Below are 26,972 nucleotides of genomic sequence, written 5' to 3' on the forward strand. Positions count from 1 at the left end.
TGAGAGGTCCCATCCCCCCCCCCAACCAAGATTAAAAACAAATTATACCTTATATTGCTCTTTCCAACGACTTCTAGAAGCTAAACTCTCTAGACGGGGCTGAACAAAGCGATTATCCAAATAATGAAGAGATGTCAACATATCTTGTGCATACGATTTTTGCCTGGTGCCATCTGTTTAGGGGGTCAACAACAACAATAAAACAATCACTTTTTCTACATACAATATTGAAGCAATTGTACATTTAAGGATCTCTTTCCATAGTTTTAGAAAGATGGATGGTTGGCTGATTAGTTGGTTGGAAATACTTTGAATTATAAAAAAAAATGTAATGGGGTAAAAAAAACATCCAAGTATAAGGGCAAGAAAACAGGGTAAAAGGCTCTATTTTTCTTCTTATAAACATCAAACTTTTACATTATTTTCTAATTAAAAAAAGAGCCAGGGGCTGCGGTTGTGACTTAGCGGTAGAGTGCTCGCCTTGCAGGTGTGAGGTCCTGGCTTCCATCTTTAGCACCACATAAAAATAAATAAAAAAATAAAATGTATAAAAAAATAAAAATATACTCTTAAAAAATAGCCAGGTGAAAATGCCTACCAAATTACTTCTTTTATTCTCATCTTTAGAAAACTAACATGGATCAACCACTGAACTTGAGGAAAAAAAAAAAAAAACTCAAAAAAGTTCTGACTAGGCTTTCAAGGCCCTCTGACATTGGTGCCTTTCTACTGATCCAGTGGTAACTCCTGTACCAACAAATCAGAACTGATTTTCTGATTAGTCCTTTCCCTCATTCCCTTTTAGTTGTTACACTCATTTCCGTTTTCCTGATTTGGTTCATAAAATATTTTCTATTTGTTTAGAGAGGAACTGATGTTTTCTTAACGAATCTAGCTAATACATTTATCATGTTTCTTTAAGTCAATATAAATTCAAACCGTACCTTACAAACATGGCTTACAGAGTCCACCTATGCCATATCTACTCTTCTGAACTCATCTCCTTTTCCCCCAACTCATCCCACTCTAGTTACACAGGCCTTCTAGTTGTTGTGGAAACATTTTTCCCCCCTAGGGGTATTAGCAGTTATACTCTCAAACAATGCCTGGTCCATAGTAGGCATTCAATAAATATTTATTCCATAAATTATTACTAAAATCTTATTTTGGCACATAGGTAGGTTTTCAACACAACATACTTATAGTCTATTAAAAAAAGAATTCTGTGCTGAGTGCAAAATATGAGTATATATATAGTTCCTCTCATACTCTGGTAGGGGAAAAAAGAAAAATATATTTAAATAGAATACAAAAAAGTTGCAAATACATGATGAGTTCTACCATAAGAGATAAGAGAGTGAAAAGTACCACTTTTGTGGGTCACAGATAACCTCCATAGTAGAATGCTTTTACACTCAGAAAATCTGAAATAAAAAGTAACAGCAACAGCATGGACAAAGGCACAAAAGTATAAAATAACATATAACTGTCAGTGAAATTCAAAGAACTTAAGCTAGGAGAGCACATGGGTGTTCAGGCACCTTTCTGTTTTATGAGTATATGTCATATCCTTAAATTCACTGTAAACTCTTTCAGGGCAAAGACCTGTCACAAACTTATCTACTAAATATCTCAAATAACAAACAATAACAAGCTTTTAAAATTAATGTATTTTTGGTATAATTCATTCTAGAAGGAACAATTTTTATGCCTTAAAAATGGTTATCCTTAGTTTTGTTTAATCAAGTTTTAAAAGTGATAGTGTTTAAAAAAATGGGAAAATTAAAAATAAAGTTGTTCCATTTATCTATAAACTTACCATACAATGATCCCAGAAAAGATTCATCTAAAGCATTGATCAGAAGGGCCTTCACAACTCTTTCAAAGTGAGTATAGTGGTCACTAAAAGAATCTGAAATTAATTTAAAATAAATATTAGAATCTAGTAAATAAAATAATTCCTTGAATATAATAGGTTCCTTCTCTAATGCTAAGAAATCAATACTATTTATAGCAGAAACAGCGTAATCATCTTACAGCTGCCTTACCGACTTGTGTAGTCACTAGGCCTCCATTTTCCAAATTTACTGGCCTCTAATTCAAAGTTTATAAATGTAATTTCAAAATTTACCAAATGTATAAAGGGAAAGTTTTTCTGAGAATTTTAGGGGACATATTATGAAAAAAGTAAAAATCATACCCTTGATACTTAAGTTTTTTTTTTTTTGGTAGTTGGACAGAATGCATTTATTTATTTTTTTTATTTGTTTATTTTTATGTGGTGCTGAGGATCGAACCCAGTGCCTCATGAATGCAATGCAGGCACTCTACCACTGAGCTACAGCCCCAGCCCCAGCCCCAGCCCCTTAAGTTTAATTATTAATTGGACAACTGGTATGAGAAAGCAGGAGACAAAGTCTCCAAAAATAGATTGTTTAATACACTGTAGTCTGTAAAACATGTTATGTATAATATCATTCAGGAAACCGATATCCTACCCAGAACCACAATGGCTATAAAACTCCATTTCCCTTACTACTGTCTCAGATTTGGGATTTTTCACATAAATTTATAAAAGTTGTGTCTTTTCTTTCTCATGCCAGCTATATAAGCATGTTTTATCACTAACCAAGTTTCATACATGAAATCACATGTTGTAACAGGCCAGACAGTGATTCTATTCTTATTATTTTGGGATTTAGGGTTTACTATGGGGTGTGGCAATGTTCTATATTAAATGTAACCTGTTTTTTGATCCTGAATGTTCATTACAGAACATTTGCACTGCTCTGGGCACCTGTGAAGACATATTAAGGGCAGTCTGAGTATTTCTGGAAATGTGAAAGATGTTTATAAGAGATTAAATTACAATAAGACCTATTGTTGGCAACCATGAATTTTGACTTTCCTTCTGGTTGAAATGAAAAAAAGATGGAATTCAACATGGAAAAAACTTTATACTTAAATTTTGGTTTCTAAAAGGGCTGTATAACTTTTTCAGGCTTTAGGGGAAATTTTAGAATGCATTTTTCCTAAGGAGACACCTATAGGAAGTACAAAAGGGACTAAATAAAATAGTAATAAAAGTAAATAGCAATAGCAGGTAATTTTCACAGAAACCCTTAGACTTTAAAGTAACTATCATTACTGTCAATTATAACAGAAGTAATCGCGGTAATTACTGACTATAGTATTTTCTTAAAGATCAGTAGAGCATAATTGGGAAATAAAATATAGTAGTACTTCAAAAGGATTCAACTTTTACTAGATTTTCATCAGACTCTGAATATAGAATAGAGTTGGTATGCAATTTTATTTGCATTAAAATTTATCACTGAATGCCTTCCATTCCAGCTATTCAGAAGGCTGAGGCAGGACGATTGCAAAATTGAGGCCAGCCTGAACAACTTAGCCAGACCCTGTTTCAAGATAAAATTTTTTAAAAGTCACCTAAACTCTATTTTACACTTCCAAAATATATTAAGGAAAATAAAATTCAATCCCTCTGAACCTAAGCTTAACTATCAAACAGCAATAGAATTTTTTACCCCACTGAATTTATCAGTGTTGAATGTGCTAATGCTCTGAACTGCCACTCTATTTCAAAGACCTTAATCACCTTGAGAGGTTTTTTCCCTAACCATCACCTCTCCTATCAATGGCAATCAGAATCACCTTCGAAAAGGCCAGGAAGAAGGCCATGACTTCATTATGTTTTGAGTGGATGCAGGGTGTTGGTAGGATGATTTTTCTGGCATCTTAAATTGAAAAATAATAACATTATAGAGCAAGTACATGCCAGACATCATTCTAAGCACTTACATGAATTTTCTTATTTCTCACAATAAGCCTCTGAGGAAACTGAAATACAGAGAGGATGAAAAATTTTTCAAGATCACACAGCTGGTAAGTATTAGAACAAGGGCTGGAACCTAGGGTGTCTGCCTCCAGATTTCAGGTAGATATTGTTATTCATGGTAGATTGATTTGATATTTCAGAATACAGAAGTTAAGCTTGGGTAGAAAGTTGAAGAAAATAACATTCAAATTTCTTTTCTTAAAATTAAGAAAAAACAATGTGTAATAAATAACATCAAAATTTACATAATTAGAGGCAGAACAATATTCTAGGAATATTGCTAAAAAACTTTCCCCCATGATAATTTCATTGTTTTTGTTTATTTGGTGGTGATGGGAATTGAATCCAGGGCTTCCTTCATGTTAAGCTCACATTCTACCACTAAGCCACAGACCCCTCTGCACCCCATAATTTTAAAAACTGGAAAAAATAAGTAGAAAATCAATAATATTTGTGTTTATGCATAATTTGATTTTTCTAAAGTAGTTAACCAGTTTCATCATTTCACATTTATAATCTAATATTCTGGTGGTTTCCATGTGTAATTTGTTATACATTAATTTCACATACAGGCTAGGACTTTGTTTCAGCACCATGTGCCCTTCCTACTGCTCTGGCTATCATTCTCAGGCCAGTAATACACTGTTTTACTTATTGCAATTTTATGATAATTTTTTATATCTGGTAAGGAAAATTCTTTAAATTTACTGTTTTCAAAATTTATTTATTCTCATGGGTTTGTTATTCCAAGTGAATTTCAAGATTGTTTTGCAAAGCTGAACCAAAAATTAATTTCAGAATAACTTCTTGTGTTATGTATAGCACCTTTCAGAGCCATGCTTATTTTCCCACTTATACATGTTTTCTTTTCTATTTCATAGTAGGGTTTGTTTTTGTACCTATAAAGCCAAGCTTTTAAGATTAGACTCAGAAAATTTATTTTGGTTGTCACAGTACATGGAATTTCTCCTGATCATGTCTTCTGAATATTTATTGCTATATATAAGAAAACCATTGAGTTTTACACATTTATTAGGAATCTGGTTATTTTTCTAAAATCTTTTACTCATTTCAAAGTGGTCAGATTTTCTTGGATATTTGTGGGAGATGAGCTTCCTCTGATACTATAGAGCTGCAGATGATACTATTAAGGGATTCTTGGGCATTGTCTTTGCTGTCTCTCCCAACCCTATTCTTCTTACTACTATTTCAAGAACCAAAAGAAAGTTTATAAATATTCCCTTAGATAGAAGCATAGTGATTGTTGATGTACTTTCTTCCGGAATGGAGGTATAAGCCCAGTATAAGAAGCAGAGGCAGAGGGCTGGTGATGTGGCTTAAGCGGTAGCGTGCTCACCTGGCATGTGTGGGGCACTGGGTTCGATCCTTCAGCACCACATTAAAAAAAATTAAAAATAAAAGATGTTGTGTCCACCAAAAACTAAAAAATAAATATTAAAAAATTCTCTCTCTCTCTCTCTAAAAAAAAAGAGGCAGAAAAAGAAATTGACTTCTTTTTCTACTCTAAAAAAATTCCCCTACCCTGTATGTAGGGAAAAGGAATCTGAAGAAAACTATAGAAAGATATATGACATTACTCCTGCTCTCAAAATATTCATATTCCTTCTCTTAACTTCTGTAGCCTTGGTTAAGTAAGTTAGAAACTTATAGTTTGTATATACACATTAAACTTACTACATTCAAATAATATCTTTTCAATACAGATGCTCCTTGACTTATGATGGGGTTACATCCTAATAAACTCATTTTTAAGTTATGTTAAGTTGAAATTCACTTAACAATCCTAACTTGGGATAGAGGTATAACTGAGGTCCTGGGTTCAATCCCCAGCCCCATGAAAAGACAAAAACAAAACAACAAAAAACAAGAATACACTTAACTTGCCTATTATAGTACACTATATTATTTACCCTGGTCAGCATCTCAAGAGTGTTTCATATTGCATATCAGTTGTCTGGAAAAAGATGAAAATTAAAAGGTTTATACTGAATGCATATGGATTTTACACTACCTTAAAGTCAAAAATTCTTAGGCAAAACCATTTAAGTTGGGAACTATATGTTTTGCTTTAATGTCTTAATAAATTGTTCAAAACCCTTCAAGTTAGGAAATATTTTTATCTTCCTCATTTTAACTACTGACTCATTATACTATGATGTTAACTCTTGATTTAAAACACTGTCATGTAAAGGACATGTTCTCCTATTACTAATTTTTAAATACTTGCTTTTTTATGAAAAAGCATGTATGGGAATTAATATTATTAAATGCCTTTCTATAATCTCAACAAATTATGATTTTTCCTCTTTTAATATTTTAACAACGTATTCATGATTCCTAAAATTATTTTTATAGTTCTGAAAAGAATGGCTAGAGGTGTTTTCTTTATTCTTGTAATTGGAAAAAATAGTTCTTTCATAAATCAATATGCAAAGTATTTTCATCAATTTATCAGGAATGTGAGCCTCTTTTAATTTGAAAAAAACACCTATTATGTGTTATGAAAGTAACTCCAGAATATTTTATCTTTGAATTCGTATCTTATGTTTTCTCATCTAAAAATATGGTATAATGTTTAATACATTCAAATCTTCCTTTATGGTGGACTTAGTGGCGCATGCCTGCAATCTCAGCTCTTTGGGAGGCAGAGGCATAAGGATTGCAAGTTCAAAGCCAAACTTAGCAATTTAGTGAGGCCATAGGTAACTTAAGAGAGACTGTCTCAAAATAAAATAGGAAGAGTTGGGGATGTGACTCAGTGGTTAAGTAGTAGTCCTGTGTTCACAATCCCTGGTTACCCTCAGCCCCTGTCCCCGCCAAATCTTTCTTTACATATCTCACTGAAGTTATACAATTTTCTTACTTGAGGCTTTTATCTGTGCATTATACTATACCCCTAGGAATTTAATCTTCTTCATAACTTTTTCTTCTCTACATTAGAACACCTCAGATTTATCCTATGTATCATTGATATGATTTTCAGTACTGTTAATTCTGTTCTTTACTGCTTCCAATATAGATTTTATTTCTGACTTTACACTTTGAATTTTCTGGGAATTCTTTGTCTTAGCCAGTTCCCTTTTACTTAAAATCAGGCTTTCCTTATGACTTTCTACTGCTTTACATTAGATTGAAAAGCAATCTTCTTCTGTTTCCTTTAATAAAACATTTTTCATGGTAATTTTTTTCTGAGTTTACCTTAACTGCCCCAACATGATTTCATTGGTATCTTTTGCTTATTATAGAACAAGGCAGGGGATCTAAGATTTAATATTTAACATAAGTGGTTGTGATACTTGTGATTCTTGGGCCCATTCTTTATTGTGGTGATAGAGTGATTCTCTTTAATTGCTAGATGGGGATGAAGTTGATGTTCATTTAGTCTAATTTCCAATATTCTAGCAAGGCACTAGTAAACCAAAATGTAATCTTCTCATCTTTATGAGGTTCTGTTGATCTAAATATATGATAGGATATAGATTTTATATATACAGATCAGAATTCTTTTTCTATTTTCCTCCCTGTGTATAATATTTTCAGTGTGTGAATATACAGATCTGATATGCAATGGACAACTGCCCCTCTCCTTTCCACCTTATCTTTTCTGGGAGTTGCAGTCTCAGAATAAACTAATAGGGATTGATGAGAAGGGAAGAAGACTATAACTGTCTCTAACTTCAACCATGTAACAAGGAGGAAATTACACTATTTTGAGGTAATAGTTTTCTCAGAGCCAAATGGGAGGTAGTGAGAAAATGACAAAATATCTTCCTATAGGTTGACTGCTCACTTCAAAAGGCAAAACCGAACTAACCACTAATAGTGATCCTCAAATTGCATACTCAATGTGGAGTTAGGAAATGTTTTGCTCAAATTCTTATCATATGTTAAATATGAATGGTTGGTTGTATAAAAAAGTTGTATAAAAGTTGACAGAATTAAACTGGGAATATTAGCTTAATTACAATTTCCCCCTGGCCACAAAGTGGTGTTCATTATTCACTACATTGGTTATTGTTTTAATGAGAAAATAAATTTTTGATTTTATAAGAATTTATAGTAACTATCAGAAAATAACCCCTTAGCAAATTGAAAATTGCTTATATTAAATTTTATTATCTTCACATATGGCTTAAAACTAATAAGTACAAAAAACATTAAAACAGAAGGTATCATTCTAGGTGGGGCATGCTGGTGCATGCCTATAATCCTAGCAGCTTAGGAGAACTGAGGCAAGTGGATCACAAGTTCAAAACAGCCTCAGCAACTTAGCAAGGTCCTAAGCAACTTAGTGAGACTCTGCTTCCAAAAAAAAAAGAAAGAAAAAAAATTATCACCCTAAAATATGGGGCTTTTTTGGTCTGATTTTGAAAAAATATGGTCATGTTCAATATTTACCTGAGTCTTGAATTATAAAACTCAAGAGTCTTCAATCACTTAATCACTCAACTTATCTTAATCACTCAACTAATAATGAGTTTCTATGTGTCATCAAGTCCCAAAGGTACTGGGAATATGAAGACAGGGAGGTTGGTTAACCAATCAATTTTATTTATTTATTTTTTGGAAGTGGGGACACCCACTTGCCTTATTTGATTGGGCTTTATGATTTTACACATCAAAAACTTTTTTTGATTACAGTTCTGAACAATGTATAAAATTATGTAACCACCACAACAGCTGTTCCTCCACACTAAACTCCTTTACAATACATCTCAATTGTTCAGTTTCATACACATTGAATCTGAGACCTCTGAAAGATACCCTGGTTAAAAAAAGGACAATAAAATGATAAAAATTTGTGACTTATGTTCAGAAATCTTTCATGGCAATAAAAGTTTGGGAATTTTTTCCTACATATTGGAGTAATGAGGAGTCTTTCCAAGCACAAGCAAAACAAAGGTAGTTGAGGATGGAATACCTGAAAACATCAAAATTTACATGGCAAGTGGAAAAGAAAATAATATTACAAGGGAAGCCAGGAGAGAGTAGTACCACAGAAAGTAAAAATAGAAGAGCAACCTGAAAGTGACAGTGGCCAATGGTAGCAAACAGCACAGCAATATTAGGTTAATAAAATAACTGAAGAGCATTTGGGTAAAGAAAAGGTTAACAACAACTTAAGAGTAATTTTACTATACTGCAGGAGTCTGATTTTTACTGGGAAACATGTAACAGAATGGTAAGAGAGTATTGAATGAGTAGTGGAATATACTAACTCAAGGGGGAAAGGCATGAATATGGTTACAAGTGAGGTCAATCTGCTTATAAAGATAAAATCATTGAATATAAGGAGAACTAAGTATATGACAGAAGTAGAAGTTTTAATTAAGAACTCACAAAATATATTGCATAAAAAGTCAGATATATTTTCCCCCAAAGCAGAGATGCTTAGTACTAAAAGTGAGCCCAGAACTCCCTGATTCAAAATGAAGTGAAAACTTATGTTCAGAGAAAAATCTGCACACAAATGTTTATAGCAGCTTTATTCATAATTGCCAAAACATGAAAGCAACCAAGATATCTTTCAGTGGGTGAATGGCTAAACTGTTGTAAATCCACACATGGAATATTATTCAGATATAAAAAATAATGAGCTAACATGCCATGATTAGACATGAAGGAACTTAAAATGCATCCTGTAAAGTGAAAGAAACCAATATGGAAAGTTATAGGCTACATGATTCCAACTGTGTGACAATTTAGCAAAGGCAAAACTGAAGACCCCCCAACCCCCCCCCCCAAAAAAAAAAAAAAAAAAAGAAAACCTCAGTGGTTTCTAAGAGTTCAGGGGAAGAAGGGAGGGATAAATATAGGATATTGTTAGGATAATGAAACTGTTCTGTAAGATACTGTAATGGTGGATACATGTCATACATTTGTCAAAACTCAAAGAAAGTACAACACAGAGTCCTAATGTGATCTGTGAGTTACACTCAATGATACTATATCAATGCTGGCTCATCAACTATTACAAAGGTGTCAAACTAATCCAAGAGGTTAATAATAGGTGACACTGCACGTGAGGGAGTACAGGTCAACTCTTTGTACTCTCCACTTAATATTTCTGTAAATTACAACCTACCATTAAGATGAAAACAAGTAAAGAAGGAAGTCATTAAAACAAAAATCAGAAATGTAGGATAGAGAAGGAAGTTATAGTTCCTACATGTTGGACTTTTATTTCCATTAATTAGCAGGAGAAGATATGCTCAGGTATTTTTCAGCAAATATTTTATCACCTTCTAGATATATAATCCAGAACAACGGGGCACTTCACAATTAAGTATATATCTTTTTAGTACTCTATTAAATAAAATGGGGAGTACACATAAAGCACTCATATCATATACTAAACTACGATGCTTATTTCAAGGGAAAACACTGTGCAACTCTTTGAGATGGGGCAAGGCATAATTTATCTTGAAACACCATTTTTAACTGAAACAATGCTTGACAAAATATGATTATTCAAACTTGGGTATCTACCAGACATTTTCTCAAAAAACAAACAAACAAACAAAAAACAACCAAACAATGAGCTTGTCACTTCAAGAACAACTCACAGGGTTTGTTTTCAATGATAAAAATCAAGTTTTTAGGTAGAAGTCAGAATTTTGAGAAACTTGTCTGAGCTAGTTTGAACTTGACAGCTTTACAATACCATAGCACTATTCTGATGAGATTGATAGTGATATCAGTGAAGGTGAATTTTAAAAAAATTATGTAATAAAATGGGCTAGCATCTGAAGGATCTGTAGTACCTAGTGAACTCGTATCTTCTAAATGACTAAAATATTATATTGCAAAATTATGCTTGGGTAAAAAAGTTATTCAAATTACAAGACAGACGAATTAAATGATTATTAAAATACTCATCCCTTTTTCAGCTACCCATGTGAAGTAAAACTTCATGTGATTCAACCAAAACAACATATTACAACACACTGAATTAAAATTAGAGGTAAGAACCCCGCTGCTTTCTATTAAGCTAGACATAAAAAAGTATTTGCAAGAATGTACAACTGCTATTCTTCTCATTTCTGTAAATAGTTACTCCTCACAAAATGTTATTTCTGTTAATGTAATGAGTTTAGTAATGTTATTTTAAATTAATAAATTAATAAATACATTTTAAAATTCTAAATTTTGTATCTCTCTAATGGTAAAATATTGACTTAGCCCACTAGAAATAAAGGCTTATGGGGTCATTTTTTTAGGGGTGGGAGTGCTAAAAAGTGATTTACCACTGAACTATATCTCCTATCCTTCTCATTTTTTATTTTGAGATGGGCTTGCTAACTTACTGAGGGTCTCACTAGTTGCTGAGATTGGCTTCAAACTTGTAATCCTCCTGCCTCAGCCTCCTGAGTTGCCGGGATTACAAGCATGTACCACTGCACCTGGCAGAGGTCAATAATTTTTAAGAGTGAAGAGTTCTTAAGACCACAAGAATAAAATACTGGACTAACAAATTTAAGATATCTAAAAATGAAACCACAGTTCCTAATCAGTGGTTTATAACATGATATTAAAAAGGTTGATTTGATGCTTGATACACTATAATGATTAGAACAAGTCATAAAAATATCTTGGTATTTAACTTACAAAGAGAATTCTGTTTTACTAATTTCAATTGAGAGGTAGTTAATTTTTTTTCTTGTTGATTTTTATTCTCTTCATCACCCTCCTCATCTTGTACTACAAAGTCATCAATAATATAATTATCTCCATCTTCATCATATTCAGAATCCTCCTCCTCCTCTTCATCACTGCTTGGGCAGGATTCCTTTTCAGAGTCCTAATTAAATTAAAATAAATGATTCAGTAAATTGTGGCTTTAAAATGCCTAGATGGATATGAAATTAAAAGATTAAATCTGAGAGCAAAAAATGATCCACAGAGTTAAGTTCATATTTTAAGGTTAAAATTAAATTTGTCATGTTATATGCTGAACTCTAAGGAAGATTATACCTTGCTGAGGTGATGTAAAATGTTTAAACATTAAGAACATAATCAGTGAAGAACAGGAAAGACCATACAAAACAACAAATAGTCTTTCATTTTAAAAAACAGTGAGGTAGTAGGGCTTATGATTAAACAATATATTAGATGTGAGTACAAACAATATCAAAGATACTTGATTAAAAATAAATTCTAGACTTACTGAGAAATAGAACAGACTCAGTACTTTGATTTCATAAAATTTAAATCAATAAAAAATTAAAAAAATAACAAAACCAACAAAATAAAACACACCTCAAAATCTCTACCACTATTGCGTCTTTGGCGAGATCTTTGTTTTGAGAGTTCTTTCAACTTCTGGAGTTGTTCTTGCTTTCGAGTAGCTAATGATTTCTCAGGGTTTTTTAGCTCCATTTCCACTGAAGAACATTCATCTTCAACCACTCTTCGTGGACGTTTAACACCTACTTTTCTAATTAGGATATCACTGTCATCACTCTCATCACTGTCATACATCACAGAGGAAATCCTTTTTCTTTTCACTCGCTTGATGTGTTCTTCTTCTAAATCCTCATCTATGATTTGTACAGTATGTTTTTTGAGATCCTTCTCTTCTTGACTCAAGTGCTTTTCATGATCTGTCAAGTCAATATTCCTATGATTGGTTTTGTTAATTTCTTCTTCATATGTTGAACTGTTGCCAGTGTTAATGACATGCTTACTGCTGGTTCCTTCACTTTCAGTTTTGATTAGTTTAAGCACTCTTTCATTTTCTGGTGTGTTATTACTATCCAGCCCCTTGTTACTATCAAATTCTTCATCATTATCAACACTTTCATCACTATCAAGCTGTTCATCACTATCAAGTTCCTCATCACTATCAAACTCTTCATCACTATCAAATAACTGTGAGATACTATTTCTTTTAGTCCGCCGCCAATCAACACGAGATTTTTGCTCAGGCACTTGAGTTTTAGAATTTTTCCTTGTTTCATGTCTTCTAACATGTACCATTTTCACTTAAGCTTCTACAAAATAAAGTTATTGGGGATATAATAACAATAACCAGATTAAGGCAATGAAATTAAATTTATTTGGCTTTATTAAATGGTCAAAAGGTAAAATCACATGAAATATCTGAGTGAAGATGGCAGAATAATCATTCAACAAATAATTTATTGATATTTATGAAATAACTGTATTACCATCTGTTCTGAATTATGATATATGTTGTGATAAGTGATACATAGAAAAATCATGGTCCTGTATCCTTCAAAAAATTATTATCCATGTATAAAACTAATAGAAACATGTAATTAAGAAAAATTCAAGATAACTCAGTTACCCAACAAGTAATAAAAATAACTATGATGGTCATGTAAAGATGCAGTGAGGTAAAAGGGCAAATGATTTACTGAAGATTATCCTGAACAAATGTATGTGATCAGACAGAATTCTCAAGGATTGGTTATATCTGAAAAGAAAGAATGAGCAAAAAAAAAAAAAAAAAAAAGGAATTTCAGGCAGGTAAAATGGTAAGGGTAAAACTTTAGCATTAATAAAGAACACATTATGTTCAGTAAGTGAGTATGAAAAGGGTATTTAAAAAGAAAATTCCAGTCTGTTCAGTTTGGAAAAAAGGAGAGAAAAGTGAAATGAAATTACCAGGATTATTCATCCTGAATGTAAAGGTTTCTGAACAGAGAAATAACATGAATTATATAGGATCAACTGACATGAAGAAATTTATAAAGTAGCAATAGACATAAAAGACAGTGCAATACTGAGACAGCCTATCCCCTAAAATTGTAGCTTCTACAAACCTTAGTAAAATGGCAATGGTCTTAAACCACTCAAAGATACAGTGTAATCCAACAGAAAACGTACTAACAATCAATAATGAAGTCAAGTCAAGTCAAGTCAAAAACAAAAGAGGTTCAGAATGAAGCAGATCATGATATGGGAGAAAAAAAACCCCAAAGCTGTCAGTATATGATTAAGAAAAGGGTGAATTCCACTAAAATTATCATAAGCATATATTAAAGGATCAATTAGCGATAGGTGAGATAACTAGAACATCAGTAACCTATATGTACTTCTGTGGTTGCTAAGCAATAGAAGTATGATTACAATGTAATGAGACAGACCTCATAATAAATGTATTGGAACTTATTCAACTGAATGTGATCCCCTTCGAAGAAATCACCTTATGAAGCTGATTATTCCAATATTTCCATGATGGCATAAAATATAACTAGAGTTTTTCTATAATCCAGTTATAAAAAATACAAATTAAAAAATATGAAACTAATCATTCTAAAATGTTTATTCCAAAGAGTGGTTTCAACATCCACTTTATTCACTTGTCTGAGTTATAAAGGATTGTTAGTAGGTTCCAGAAATGAAATCTTATTTTAAAAATATTTAATTTTTTAGTTGTAGATGGACACAATATCTTTATTTTATTTTTATGTGATGCTGAGGATCGAACCCAGGGCCTCGAACGTGCTAGACGAGTGCTCTACCAATGAGCCACAACCCCAGCCCCAGAAATGAAATCTTCATAAGATAAAGATAACTATCATTAAAGACTTTTTAAAATGTGTGGCATACTCTGAAGGCAATTCCACAACAGAAAAGTAAAAAAAAAAAAAAAAAAAGAACAATGGCAGTATTAGTAGAACAAATTAATAGCTTCCTAAGATGATTACTTTGGAGAGGGGGAAAAAAACAACCCATTTGATTGTATAAATTCTGGTATATTTATAAGGTAATATGTCTGCCTAAAATGGTAATATAAAATCAGAATCATATAAATAAATATAAAATCATATAAAATCAAGAACAACAGAGATTGTAAGATTATACACCAGAAATTATCTTTATAGTGTTATACACCGGAAATTCAGTGTAGGCTGAAGTAGAACCTTGAAACAAGATATAATCATATTGTTTTATAGACCAAAAGTATGCTACTTGAAAGTACATTTGGATTAAATCTTAAAGAAGACTTATATTAAAATCAATGAAGATAAAAATTTTTTGTGGTCAAAATTACCCTTTCTAAGAATGCTTATTTTGCTCTTCAAAGCATTGTTTTGTGTATATCACATTGCTTTACAATGTCTACCTAGTTTCTTTTCTAGTTTTGAACAGATTACTGTTTCTTTGGTTAAACACTAGATAAAAGGCAGCTTTTGAAACTATTGACTACAAAGAAGTATTTTTAAGCACAGATAGTTAAATTTGCATAAGCCAAATAGGCATATGTGCATTATGCTACATGTAGCATTACTTATTATTACTTAAATAGAAAGGCTTACTTCTTAACTGGAATAAATAATGAAAAAACATTTATGATCACAAATAACAAATATGGGTTCAACAGTTACACTACAGCAAACATGGACAGTAAAAAATATTAAAATGAAAGATGATTTTTATTAGTATCCAAAGCAGATTCAAGTACACTAGATGACCATTTTACAAAACTATAACATGCTCAAAAGACATTTATTTATCATATAATAGGTTATTCCTCTGACAATTGTAGAAAAGATGAAGAACATCACACTATTATAAAGACACTTTATGTCTGTACATCATTAAGGTATCATTAAAAGAAACCCCCGTGTATTTATAAATGTTCAGTATATATTCATATTTATTTTTCAACTCTGACAATGATCCTATGAAGACAATTCTCTCTTCATTTATAAATATCAAAGCCAATGACATAGAGTTTAAATGACTTACCAAGATCACACAGCTTGTTAGTGACAGAGTAGGGATTAGAAACCAGGTCTCCTGATTCCCGGTCCAGTGCTACACAATGATTGCTGCCAATATCATATTTGTACAAGTAGTAAAAATGAAGCCTTTAATATATTATTATTTTATCTCTCACTCATGCTAAATTTTAGTTTCAGAAAATAACCATCAGAATGGCTTCGGTTTATAGACATGCTTTTTTATTATCCAACTGAATTTTAGTGCACATGAGTTAGGACAGAAACTTCTGGAAATTATTTATCCATTAGGCAAGAAAAGAATGTGCAAAAGAGATGAAAATTTGCAAACTTCCCTCTATCATCTTATTGATGAAACAGGTCACAAAATTTAAGGGAATACTCAGAGAGCCTAAAAGTATAAATTTCAAAGAAAGGGAGACTCTCATGAGAAAAATATTTATTTTGGAAAACTGCAGAATTTGCTTGAGGAGGCACATTTAAATAAAATAAATAATTTCATTTGGTCACTTCAAAATTGCCAGCATCTATCATATTTCAAAATTGCTACTTATATCAATAAGGTAAAAAATTGTTGAAGAGTAGAATTTGAACATGGTTGGCTCCTTTAAAAATTGTGGATATCTTTACTATATTATCTGGGAAGGGAAGAATGATGACAGAGGGAAAAGGTGAATGAACCTGGGAAGAGAAATAAGAAGATAAAGCCGGGATGATGGGTAACACATCTTTAGAATTTACTCAAAGAAGAATCCATGCAAATGGCCATAATTTCTGTGTAGGCTGAAAAAATGCTCAATTTCTTGAAATGAGAATTTTATCAAGCTTCTGTAATGATACCTTACCTTTAGGCAAAGAAAAACAAAGACTCCAAACAGAAAGCATTAAATAAGCGAATGAAGAAGATAAATACTATTACATCTTTGTGCTTCATAAAATTATGTAAGATGCATGTACATAGCTATGCTGTCAAAGAATATAAAGGTAATTATCCATATCGCCTGTGTTTTTCTCATAGTAACTCTATGATTAAAAAAGGTACTGTGATGACAGCATTTCTCATCAGAAGAAATATTCTTTCTTCTAGAGTTTAAGAAAAAAATCGGTATAGAAATCACCTACTTGCTATACGAACAATATATGCGGTAGTTTACACTAAGATTTTAGGTGCAGTGAAACCCCTGGCCATTATTTGAAATTCCACCAGAAGGAATTCATTTTTATTTGTAAAACATCACCTCTCCATGATGTTTTCTTTTCTATGGCAGTTTAGAGAGGAAACATGAATAAACCAAAGAAACAATTATCAAGTATCTACCAAAATGCCAGCACATGCTCAAAGCAGTGGCATTAGTGGAAAAAATAAACATGCTCTCTGCTCCCAAGGAGCTCACAATCTGATGAAATTACTAGGGGCAACAAAAACAAGTCAGCGTAATACAAGATTTGATGGCTACAGTGTATGATTAAGTTCTTATCACACCAGTGTGAATAAATTTATCATAGTCCTTCCATTGGCTGGAAAAGGGGACAGCAAAACACAACAGAAATAAGAAATGGGAAAATAAGAAACACATAAAAAGAGGAATGCTAATTCCTCCCACTTAGAATCACAGTCCAGCACGACACAATTTCACAGAGTGGATTCTGCCAGCTTGGCAACCAGGATAACTATATCATTTATTAAAATCACAACACTGTCGGTGCTTTGCTAAATCCAGCACGGAAGAATGGCAGACGGAGGAAAAAGATCCTCTCGGGAGTTAACATCAGTGTTATTCTCACGATTACAAACCTGGCTCTTTGGCAGGACGCATGCACCCAGTGCAGCCTGCCCGCTCACTTGCGCGTTCACTCTACCTCCAGGAGGGAGGGACAGGTAGCTAAGAAACTGGACCCTCAGAGATTCGCGACGACGTGAGCCGGAGGACAGAAACCCCCAGACCTAGGAGAGGCTCTGCACCCAAAAAACAAACAAGGGTCTGGAAAACCCGGTACCCGAATTACGGACCGAGCACTTCCTCTCGGCGGAAATAACGGGCACCGCGCCCACAGCGCTCAGCAAAGGAGGAAGGCTGGTAGAGCAAAGGACTGACGGGCGCCGTCCGGTCCACCCAACAGCACCCGCGGGAATTTTACTCTCGGCCGGCCGGGAGGCGCGGTAAACCCCGCCCTTCTAATATACCATTAGCTGAGGGAGCAAGGGCGAGTCCCCGCCGCGAGCTGGCCCCGCGCCGCCCTCGCGCTCTCACCTTTCAAAGCGCCTCCGCCTTTGCCTCCGCCTCCGCCTCCGCCTCCGCCCCGGGCACTTGCTACAGCAGAGGCGCCCACCCGCTTCCGGGTACCAGGGGAAGTCCCGCCTCTAGGCGGAGCAAGAGGCGGAGCCAGGTGGCGGGAGGGGTTGTCTTCCGGGAGCGTGTGCCGGGGGAGGAGCGGCCACTGCGCGGCACTCAGGGAGCTGTGCGGGGTTCTGGTTGCAACTGAGGTGGGAGAGGGGCCCGGCGGGCTGAGAGGGGCCGGGAGGACTGCACAAGCCAAACCCGGCGTGGGACAGTGGGGCTGTGCGGCGGGAGGGCCCGGCAGTTGGGGAAGGAATCAAACCGTTCCCCTGGGGAAGGTGGCTAGTCCCCCGCTCTTCCGCTCTCTGCCTTAACTTTGGGGTGTGGCAGGGATTAGTGACCAGGGACCTGGGTGTGAAGGAGAGTTGTGGCCACGATGGGGTTATAGTCTTGTTCCCTGCTGCTGGCTTGATAACACACATGTGTGTAATCCAGATTATCCGCGGTGACTTGGGGCCTCCTCTGCTGCCCATCTAAGTTAAAGGCCTGCTTTCTCAAACTTATTTTTAAACCTTCCTTTGCCATCTCTTTGCCAGCTAAACCCAGGCAGGGCTACCAAGTTTCTCAGAAGGTTAAAAGGTCCAGAGTTTAAGACTTCGTTAAAGTGAGTCAAGAGAAGGAAGGATTTTGTGGACTACTACAGTGTGAGTGCGGGGTGAGTCCTAGAGTCTCACTATGTCAGGGAAACGGAAGCGAGTGGTGTTGACTATTAAAGATAAGCTTGATATAATAAAGAAACTTGAAGATGGAGGTTCTTCCAAGCAACTGGCCGTGATTTATGGAATTGGCGAAACAACAGTTCGGGATATAAGGAAAAATAAGGAAAAGATTATAACTTATGCAAGCAGTTCTGATTCCACAAGTCTTTTGGCCAAGAGGAAATCTATGAAGCCATCCATGTATGAGGAACTGGACAGAGCAATGCTGGAATGGTTCAACCAGCAGAGAGCTAGAGGGAATCCCATATCTGGACCAATCTGTGCAAAAAGGGCTGAGTTCTTCTTTTATGCTTTGGGAATGGATGGTGATTTTAACCCCTCTGCTGGTTGGTTAACTCGTTTTAAGCAACGGCACAGCATTAGAGAGATTAACATTAGAAATGAAAGATTAAATGGAGATGAGACTGCTGTGGAAGATTTTTGTAATAGTTTTCGAGATTTTATTGAGCAAGAGAATTTGCACCCTGAACAGATCTACAATGCGGATGAAACTGGACTTTTTTGGAAGTGCTTACCTTCTAGGACTTCAGTAGTCAAAGGTAAATGCACTATCCCTGGACACAAGTCAGTTGAAGAAAGAGTCACTATCATGTGTTGTGCCAATGCAACAGGTTTACACAAACTTAAACTCTGTGTTGTGGGCAAAGCAAAGAAACCTCGCTCTTTCAAATCAACTGACACTTTAAACCTCCCAGTCTCTTATTTCAGCCAAAAAGGTGCATGGATGGATCTTTCCATTTTCCGACAATGGTTTGATAAGATTTTTGTGCCACAGGTTCGAGAGTACTTAAGATCTAAAGGCTTGCAAGAAAAGGCTGTGCTATTATTGGATAACTCACCAACACATCCAAATGAAAATGTCTTAAGATCAGATGATGGCCAAATATTTGCCAAATATCTGCCACCTAATGTGGCTTCATTGATTCAGCCCTTGGATCAGGGAGTTATAGCAGCAATGAAGAGAAACTATCGTGCTGGTCTTCTCCAAAACAACTTGGAAGAAGGAAATGACCTGAAGTCATTCTGGAAGAAACTAACTCTGCTTGATGCACTTTATGAAATATCAATGGCGTGGAACTTAATAAAACCAGTATCCATTAGCAGAGCTTGGAAACAGATTCTTCCTCATGTAGAAGAGAAAGAAGGCTTGGATTTTGATGAAGAAGATATTTCTGTGGGTACTGTGGCCACCATTTTGCAGCATACCAAAGGATTGGAAAATGTGACTACTGAGAATATTGAAAAATGGCTTGAAATAGACAGTACTGAACCAGGCTATGAAGTATTAACTGACAGTGAAATCATCAGAAGAGCACAAGGTCAGACAGATGAATCCAGTGAAAACGAGGAAGAAGAAATAGAACTAATTCCAGAGAAACATATAAATCATGCAGCTGCTCTTCAATGGACTGAAAGTTTATTGGATTATCTAGAACAACAGGGTGATATGATTCTACCTGATAGACTGGTAATACGTAAACTTCGAGCCACCATCAGAAATAAACAGAAGATGACAAATTCTAGCCAATAATGACATTTCATTTTTATCATTGTTTAATAATTGTATTTGTGAGCATACCCCTTTTGCAACATGGCTTAATTTTCTTTATGTTCTGAATTCTCAGGCATAGTCTTATGAAATACAGATAGAAAAACATCTGTCCAAGTATGGTGACACAAACCTATAATCCTAACTGCTTGGGATGCTGAGGCAGAAGGATTGCAGGTTTGAGGTCAGCCTTAGCAATTTAGTGAGACCCTGTTTCAAAATAAAAAGGACTGGGGATGTAGTTCAGTGGTAGAGTGCCTCTGGGTTTAGTCCCCCAGTACTACAAAAAAGCAAGAAAGAAAAAAAATCTAAGGTTTGAGGATTTTTTTTTTTTTTTTTGCTACTTGTTGTCCCTTGTCCATTTATTTGTTCAGATTATCAGAAGCTGATTATGTATAAATTATATGTATACCTGTATTGATTTTTGTAAGTCCACCATTCTCCTTTCTATAACAGTGGCATTTCCTGTGATTTTTAGTAATAGTTAAGAGATAACAGTGAACAGATTGAGCACTTTCCTAAAATCTTTTGCTTGAATTTTCAGAGATACCACAGCAATCCTTTCTTGTAACCATCTTAAATGGTGGTCTGTTTTGTGTTTGTATAGTGTAAAGGTTGAAAAAGATCTATATTATAAGATTTTAGGATGACCTATAGTAATTTAAATGAAGTTCAATAATCATGGGGAAATGATGATTTATGAATTATAAAAATAAGTACTCATGCTTCTGTTGTCTCATATTTATGTGAGTGGCAAGATGATGATGATATTCTGGAAATCAAATAAATATGGTAGGTAATTGCTAAGTTACGTAGAAACTTGGAAAGCTGATATTTAAAAGAGGTATTCTAATCAATTTATTTGTAGTAAGAATTTTGGGAACTTTAGTTATTTATAATAAGAATAATAGGTTTCTTTTAATTTAGTCATTTTTTTATGAATTGGGAAACAGTATAGGTTTATTTATTCATCTTATTATAGTACAGGTTTTTTAATGTTACATGTTATGATTTGAGCTCCCAACTTATATTTGGGGTACAGCATTTTGGGAATTTGAAAGTTAAGTTTGTTTTTAATGAACACTTAGAAAATTGTCTATAACTTGGAACCAAGTTTGTCATATTTGGCTCTTTTATTTGTTATGAAAAAAATAAAGTTTTTACTATTTTAAGTAAGTCATGTTTGTATCCTATTTTATGAAGAAAACAGAATAACTATGGGAAGTGCCAGACACTAAAGAATTTATTGTTTATTGTTTTGACATATGTGAAAAAGAATTAATTATTTCTGCTAAAATTTAATGTAAGTCGGAATTTTGATAAATTTTCCTGATGAACTATTTAAGACTTGAAAATACTTTGCATGTATTAAAACTAACATAATTTATAATTTAAAAGCAAAATATTCCCATATTATATCATATTTGGGCCCAAACTTTAAAAATAATAGTAAATCAGAATTTTTCTCAGTCATTTTTGAAAGGTTAACTTTTTCATTGAAATATTTAACATTTTATGCCTTAAAATTCTAAAACTTTAAAAATATTTTTAGCTTTCCATAATTTCTGTTATCTTCATTTTTGTATATGTCTACATTTTTAAAAGACTTGTGATGAAAGTATTTAAATGTGTTCACTCCATAAATTTTATCAGTGCTTAGTGGAAAAAAAAACATCAGAAGTTAACATGTATATTGAATCAGATGAAAAAGTTTTTCTATTAATTAAATAGTATATAAAATAATTTTTCTAAAATGAAAATATGTACTATAAACCTTCTTGGGATTTTGTCTGGATTTGCTGTCTTCAGAACTCATCCTTTTGGTGAAATGCAGCTGTGTCATTGCCACCTAGTGGTGAAACTCATGTTACTGCTAAGCTGTGTGGTTTTAAACAAATATCTAGTAAAAGGTTCCTCGTGGCTGTGAGTGTGAATCTTGTGACTTTATCTAGATTCAGAGCGCCATTCTTTCTTTGGTTTACTGCTGCTTGCTCTTCTCTGAAATATGAAAACAGGGGTAGGTTAGCAGTTTTGTTTCTCATCATTATGTTCTTTATTATAAAAGCTGCCAATAATTGAATGCTGTTTTATGATGTAAGCAGTATACTTTATATCATTTAATCCTATAAATATGAGTAGATAAAATATGCCTATCTCATATTCTTAATTTCTGAAGATCATTTGCCTACAGGTAAGAATTTTGGAATTAAATTTCTATGCTTACATTTATCTAAATTAGACCAACCTTTTTGCCGTTTGTCACTATAACATTTATTTTTTGCCATTCCCCTTTACCATTTGCCACAAGTGTCTGAAGTTACTAATCTGCTTCCCAATATTCTTATTATAGCCATTGCCCTTTCCTTTAACCTCTTATGAGCTTGTCTTCAACCTTCTCTGTAGTATTTTATGACTTTAAAAAATGGGCAACTTAATAGCAGTGATTTTCAGTTAACAATGCTCAGTGAGAATCCTTTCCCATTTCAACAGTTTGAAGTTCAGTGTTGGGAAAAATTGTGCTGGCCTTAATAATAACACTTTCATAATATTTTATGATTCTCAGGTTATTTTCATGTACATTAGCTCATTGTCCAAGAAATAAAATAAAATTTTGGTTGGAAAAGTAAAAACCTTAAATTAATCTTAGCTGAGAAGTCTTGCTGAGGCTTTACTATGTCAGTCTTCTTCTTTCCTACTATTTGCAGTCTAGAGAAATTGTGTTTCCTTTTTGGTTTGAGGGTTTGTTGTTTTTTTTTTGTTTGTTTTTTTCCTTTGTAGTGTCAGGGTTAAACCTAGGGCCTTAAGCATGCTAGTCAAGCATTATACCATCCCCAGCTCATAAAGGAATTGTTTTTTAGATTTACAAAACAACCCCAAAGTTCTCTCTTTAAACCCTTTTATTTCTGTTTGTAGCTTACTAGTTATTTTCTGAGCTTATCTTTCTCTCTCTAGTAATATTTACTAAATACAATAAGGAACAACCAATGTTATTTTTTTGGCTCTTATTAGCCATTTTCTCAGTAGAGCGTCTTAAATAAGCATTATTTTAGTATAGATAACTTCTGAGGAGGCTATACTGTGTATTTCAGGATTTTTAGCAACATCCCTCACTTCCACCAACCACACCCCGTGTCTTTTCCGGTTATGACAACCCAAAATGTCTCCTGATAATTGCCAAAGATCCCACAGGAGTCAAAATTCTTCCTGGGTGAGAACCATTTCCCTAGAACTAGTTCATAGGCACTTGGTCTGCTTTCTAAATCATTGAAATTATATTTACAAAATGTTCTTACCACCATTTCATCTTCCCAGCATCTGGTAGTTATTTCTTTGATGCCAATTTCTTGCTCACTCATGTCATATACTATGTTTCATAATAATAGCACCCCACACATAATAATAGCACAAGATATCTGTTTTGATTTGAGTAACTCTAGTGGATGATAAAGAGAAATCATTTATCCATAAATGAATTTTCTGAGCTACATTTGTAATCTACTCAGTCGAATCTCCTTTTTTACTTATTGAGGACAATTTTTCTAGAACATTTATTTCCAAATATTTACCTACTCTATAATAAAAAAATTAAAAAATATCATTCCCAATTTCTTCTTGTAGATTTCAGTGAATGACCATGAACTTGAAACTAAATCCTTAGACTTTTTTTTGTATTAGAAGAATGACTCAAACAGGCTACTGTAGTATTTCAATAATGAATATATGACAAACAAATGCTTTCCAAGATTGATGCATTTCAGCATATGAACTGGTTCTTAAAACTAGAACTGTTTTAAGGTTATTTAGAAATGTATGAATATGTGTTCATTTACTTTTATAAACATAGAAATAATCTCTTTTGTTAACACATTCCAGATATTTACACATAATACTCATATTATGTAGAGATGATTGATTTGCTATCTTAAAAAATGGAAAGCCTCCCAGGCTGGGAGTGTAACAGAGGTAGAACATTTGCTTAGCATATGAGAGTCCCTAGGTTTGATCCCCATAACTGCAAATCAAAAACAGTGACAACAAAAAACTGAGAGAACTCAAATACATATAAAAGAAAGTTAAAGAATAAAATGCTCAAAAATGATTATACTCAGGGGCTGGGGTTGGACTCAGTGGCAGAGTGCTTGCCTTGCACATATGAGGCACTGTTTTTGATCCTCAGCACCACATAAAAATAAATAAAGATATTGTTTCCATGTATAACTAAGAAAAAGTTTTTTTTAAAAATATTTATTTTTTAGTTTGAGGTGGATACAATATCTTTATTTTGTTTTTATGTGGTGCTGAGAATCGAACCCAGTGCCTCATGCATGATAGGTGAGCGCACTACTACTTGAGCCACATCCCCAGCCCAAGAAAAAGTTTTTAAAAAGAGATTATATTCAGTATTAAATGTCTAATATAGGAGTATTATCTTAAATGAGTTTTAATAAATTCTCTATTTTTTAGTTTATTTGAACTGTCTCAGGTCAATGAGTATCTCAGGCCATAATAAAATTGATTATCACTAATGTGAAATTAACTTTGAATGTTAACATACTTTTATAATTTAGATGAATAGATAATTTTTACAATGAATTTCCTAATTAAAGTTGTTACCTGTAAAAACATTTTCAACCTTAAGTTTGTGAAGCAGTTTTCAGACTTGTAAAATATTTCAATATTATAGGAATTTTTTGCCCTTTTAGGGAAACAGACTTGAATATAATCTCAAATTGTGAGAGAGACAAAGTATTAACTCAGTATTTTATGACAACTTGTGGAAACAGTCACCACACCTTTTTTTTTTTTTTTAACTAATCAATAAGCTGTAATGGTTTTTTGTGAGACTTGTATTCTTACAATATCAGTAACAATAGACCTGCATTTTTTTTGAGTTTCTAATTAAAATGCTAACAGGTTGCAGCTTCTTATTCCTGTTAAAAGTTTCTAGGCAAGGCAAATTAAAGAATTGGTAGATGAGGCTTATAATTATCTTTGCTCAATGGGCTACAAGTAGAAGAGTAACAGACTACCACACATTTCATCTGTTGGTTATAGATAAAAAAAAAAAAAAAAAAAAAAAAAAACCAAGAAATCAATGTAAAGGACTCAAATTACGATACAGTGGTATCTCATTCTTGTTTTAATTTGCAGTTCCCTGATGATATTTGATGTTGAGTATCTTATGCTTATTTGTCATCTGTATGTCTTTTAGTGAGGTATATGTTCATATCTTTTGCCTAACCTCCCTCCTCTTTCTTTCCTTCCTTCCTTCCTTCTCTCTCTCTCTCTCTCTCTCTCTCTCTCTCTCTCTCTCTCTTTCTTTCTTGGCAATGCTGTGGATCCAATTTGGCCCCACACATGCTAGGCAAGCACCCTTCCACTGAGTTATTATCCCCAATCCTTTTGCCCACTTTTAAATTGGGTTGTTTTCTTATTGTTGAATTTTAAGATTTCTTGGTTTATTTTGGATAATAATCTTGTTGCAGATATGTGTTTTGCAAGTATTTTCTTCCAGTCTGGCTTGCTGTGTTATTTTATTAACAGTGTCATTAGCAGAGCAATTTTAACTTTTCAATTTTTATGAAGTTCAACTTACTTATGTTTTCTTTCATGGCTAGTAGTTTTGGTGTTTTATCTTAAAAATCAACACCAAATCAATGCTACCTAGATTTTCTAGTGTGTCACCTTCTGGGAATTTTACAGGGCCATAAACCATTTTAAATTAATTTTTAGGAAAGATCTAAAGTCTGTGTCTAGATTTATGTAGTTTTGCATGTGGACATCAGTTTTCAGCATTATTTGTTGAAAAGACTCATCTTTCAATTTTAAGTTGTCTTTACTCCTTTGTCAAAGATCAGTTGACTACATTTATGTGGGCCTATTTCCAAGTTCTTTATTTTTGTCATTAACCTATTTGTCTATTCTTTTGCCAACGACCCTAGTTTGTTTTGTTTTTGGTGTTGGGGATTGAATCCAGGGGCATTTAACCACTGAGCCATATCTCCAGTCCTTTTGTTTTCTTAAATATTTTTTTAGTTGTAAATGGACACATTATCTTTTTATGTATTTATTTTTATGTGATGCTGAGGATTGAACTCTGTGCCTCACAGTTGTGAGGCAATTACTCTACCACTGACCTACAGCCTCAGCCCCCTAGCCCTTTTTTTAATATTTATTTTGAGACAGGGTCTCACTAAGTTGTTTAGGGCCTTGGTAAATTTTGAGGCTGACTTTGAACTTGTGATCTTCCTGCCTCAGCCTCCTGAACCACTGGGTTTATAGGCATGTGTCGCTGTACCCGGCAACAACCCTGTTTGATTACTATAACTTTATAATACATCATATAGTCAAATGATGTCAGTTCTCTGACTTTATTCTTTTGCTTCAGTATTTTTGCGCTTGCTATTCTGTGTCTTGCTTTTTCATATAAACTTTAGAGTCTGTCAGTATCCATAAAATAACGTGCTAGGCGTCAGTCTGCTTTTCATTGATCTGACCAAAATAACCTGCCAAAGGCATTCCCCTAGTGACCTATTCCTTCATCCACACCCTACCTACCATGATATTCTGCTTTACTTCAGAGCAATGGAGTTGGCCAACCATGGACTAAATCTCTAAAACCTGTGCTCAAAATAATTTTTTTTTCTCTTTTCAGTTGTTCTTGTAAGTCATTTTGGTCACAGTGACAAAAAAGCTGACTGACACACTGGGTTGGTTGGTTTCTTTTTCTTTTTTGGACTTTGAGCAGGCTAGGCAAATACTCTACCACTG

General features: G+C 33.9%; 2 protein-coding genes across 4 annotated transcripts in view; one reads left to right on the forward strand and one right to left on the reverse strand.

Annotated features, from left to right (window-relative positions):
* Positions 1–17,905, reverse strand: part of Ccdc82 (coiled-coil domain containing 82) — a 32,737-nt gene extending 14,832 nt beyond the window's left edge. Inside the window, exons 1-5 of one of the 2 annotated variants that reach the window (XM_027951379.2) lie at positions 17,847–17,905; positions 12,140–12,873; positions 11,489–11,681; positions 1,820–1,912; positions 49–173 (exon numbers count right to left, since the gene is read on the reverse strand). In XM_027951379.2, coding sequence (XP_027807180.2) covers positions 49–173; positions 1,820–1,912; positions 11,489–11,681; positions 12,140–12,859 — 1,131 coding nt within the window. In that variant the 5' untranslated portion in view covers positions 12,860–12,873; positions 17,847–17,905. Of the gene's footprint in view, positions 1–48; positions 174–1,819; positions 1,913–11,488; positions 11,682–12,139; positions 12,874–15,601; positions 17,327–17,846 lie in introns of those variants that run through there. The other variant, XM_027951380.3, reaches the window with a different exon arrangement.
* Positions 17,906–18,005: 100 nt separating this feature from the next.
* Positions 18,006–26,972, forward strand: part of Jrkl (JRK like) — a 243,280-nt gene continuing 234,313 nt past the window's right edge. Inside the window, exons 1-2 of one of the 2 annotated variants that reach the window (XM_027951415.3) lie at positions 18,006–18,079; positions 18,470–22,135. In XM_027951415.3, the coding sequence (XP_027807216.1) occupies positions 18,609–20,183 (1,575 nt within the window). In that variant the 5' untranslated portion in view covers positions 18,006–18,079; positions 18,470–18,608 and the 3' untranslated portion in view covers positions 20,184–22,135. Of the gene's footprint in view, positions 18,080–18,469; positions 22,136–26,972 lie in introns of those variants that run through there. The other variant, XR_003584939.3, reaches the window with a different exon arrangement.

This window comes from Marmota flaviventris, chromosome 9, assembly GCF_047511675.1.
Source record: "Marmota flaviventris isolate mMarFla1 chromosome 9, mMarFla1.hap1, whole genome shotgun sequence".
NCBI lineage: Eukaryota > Metazoa > Chordata > Mammalia > Rodentia > Sciuridae > Marmota > Marmota flaviventris.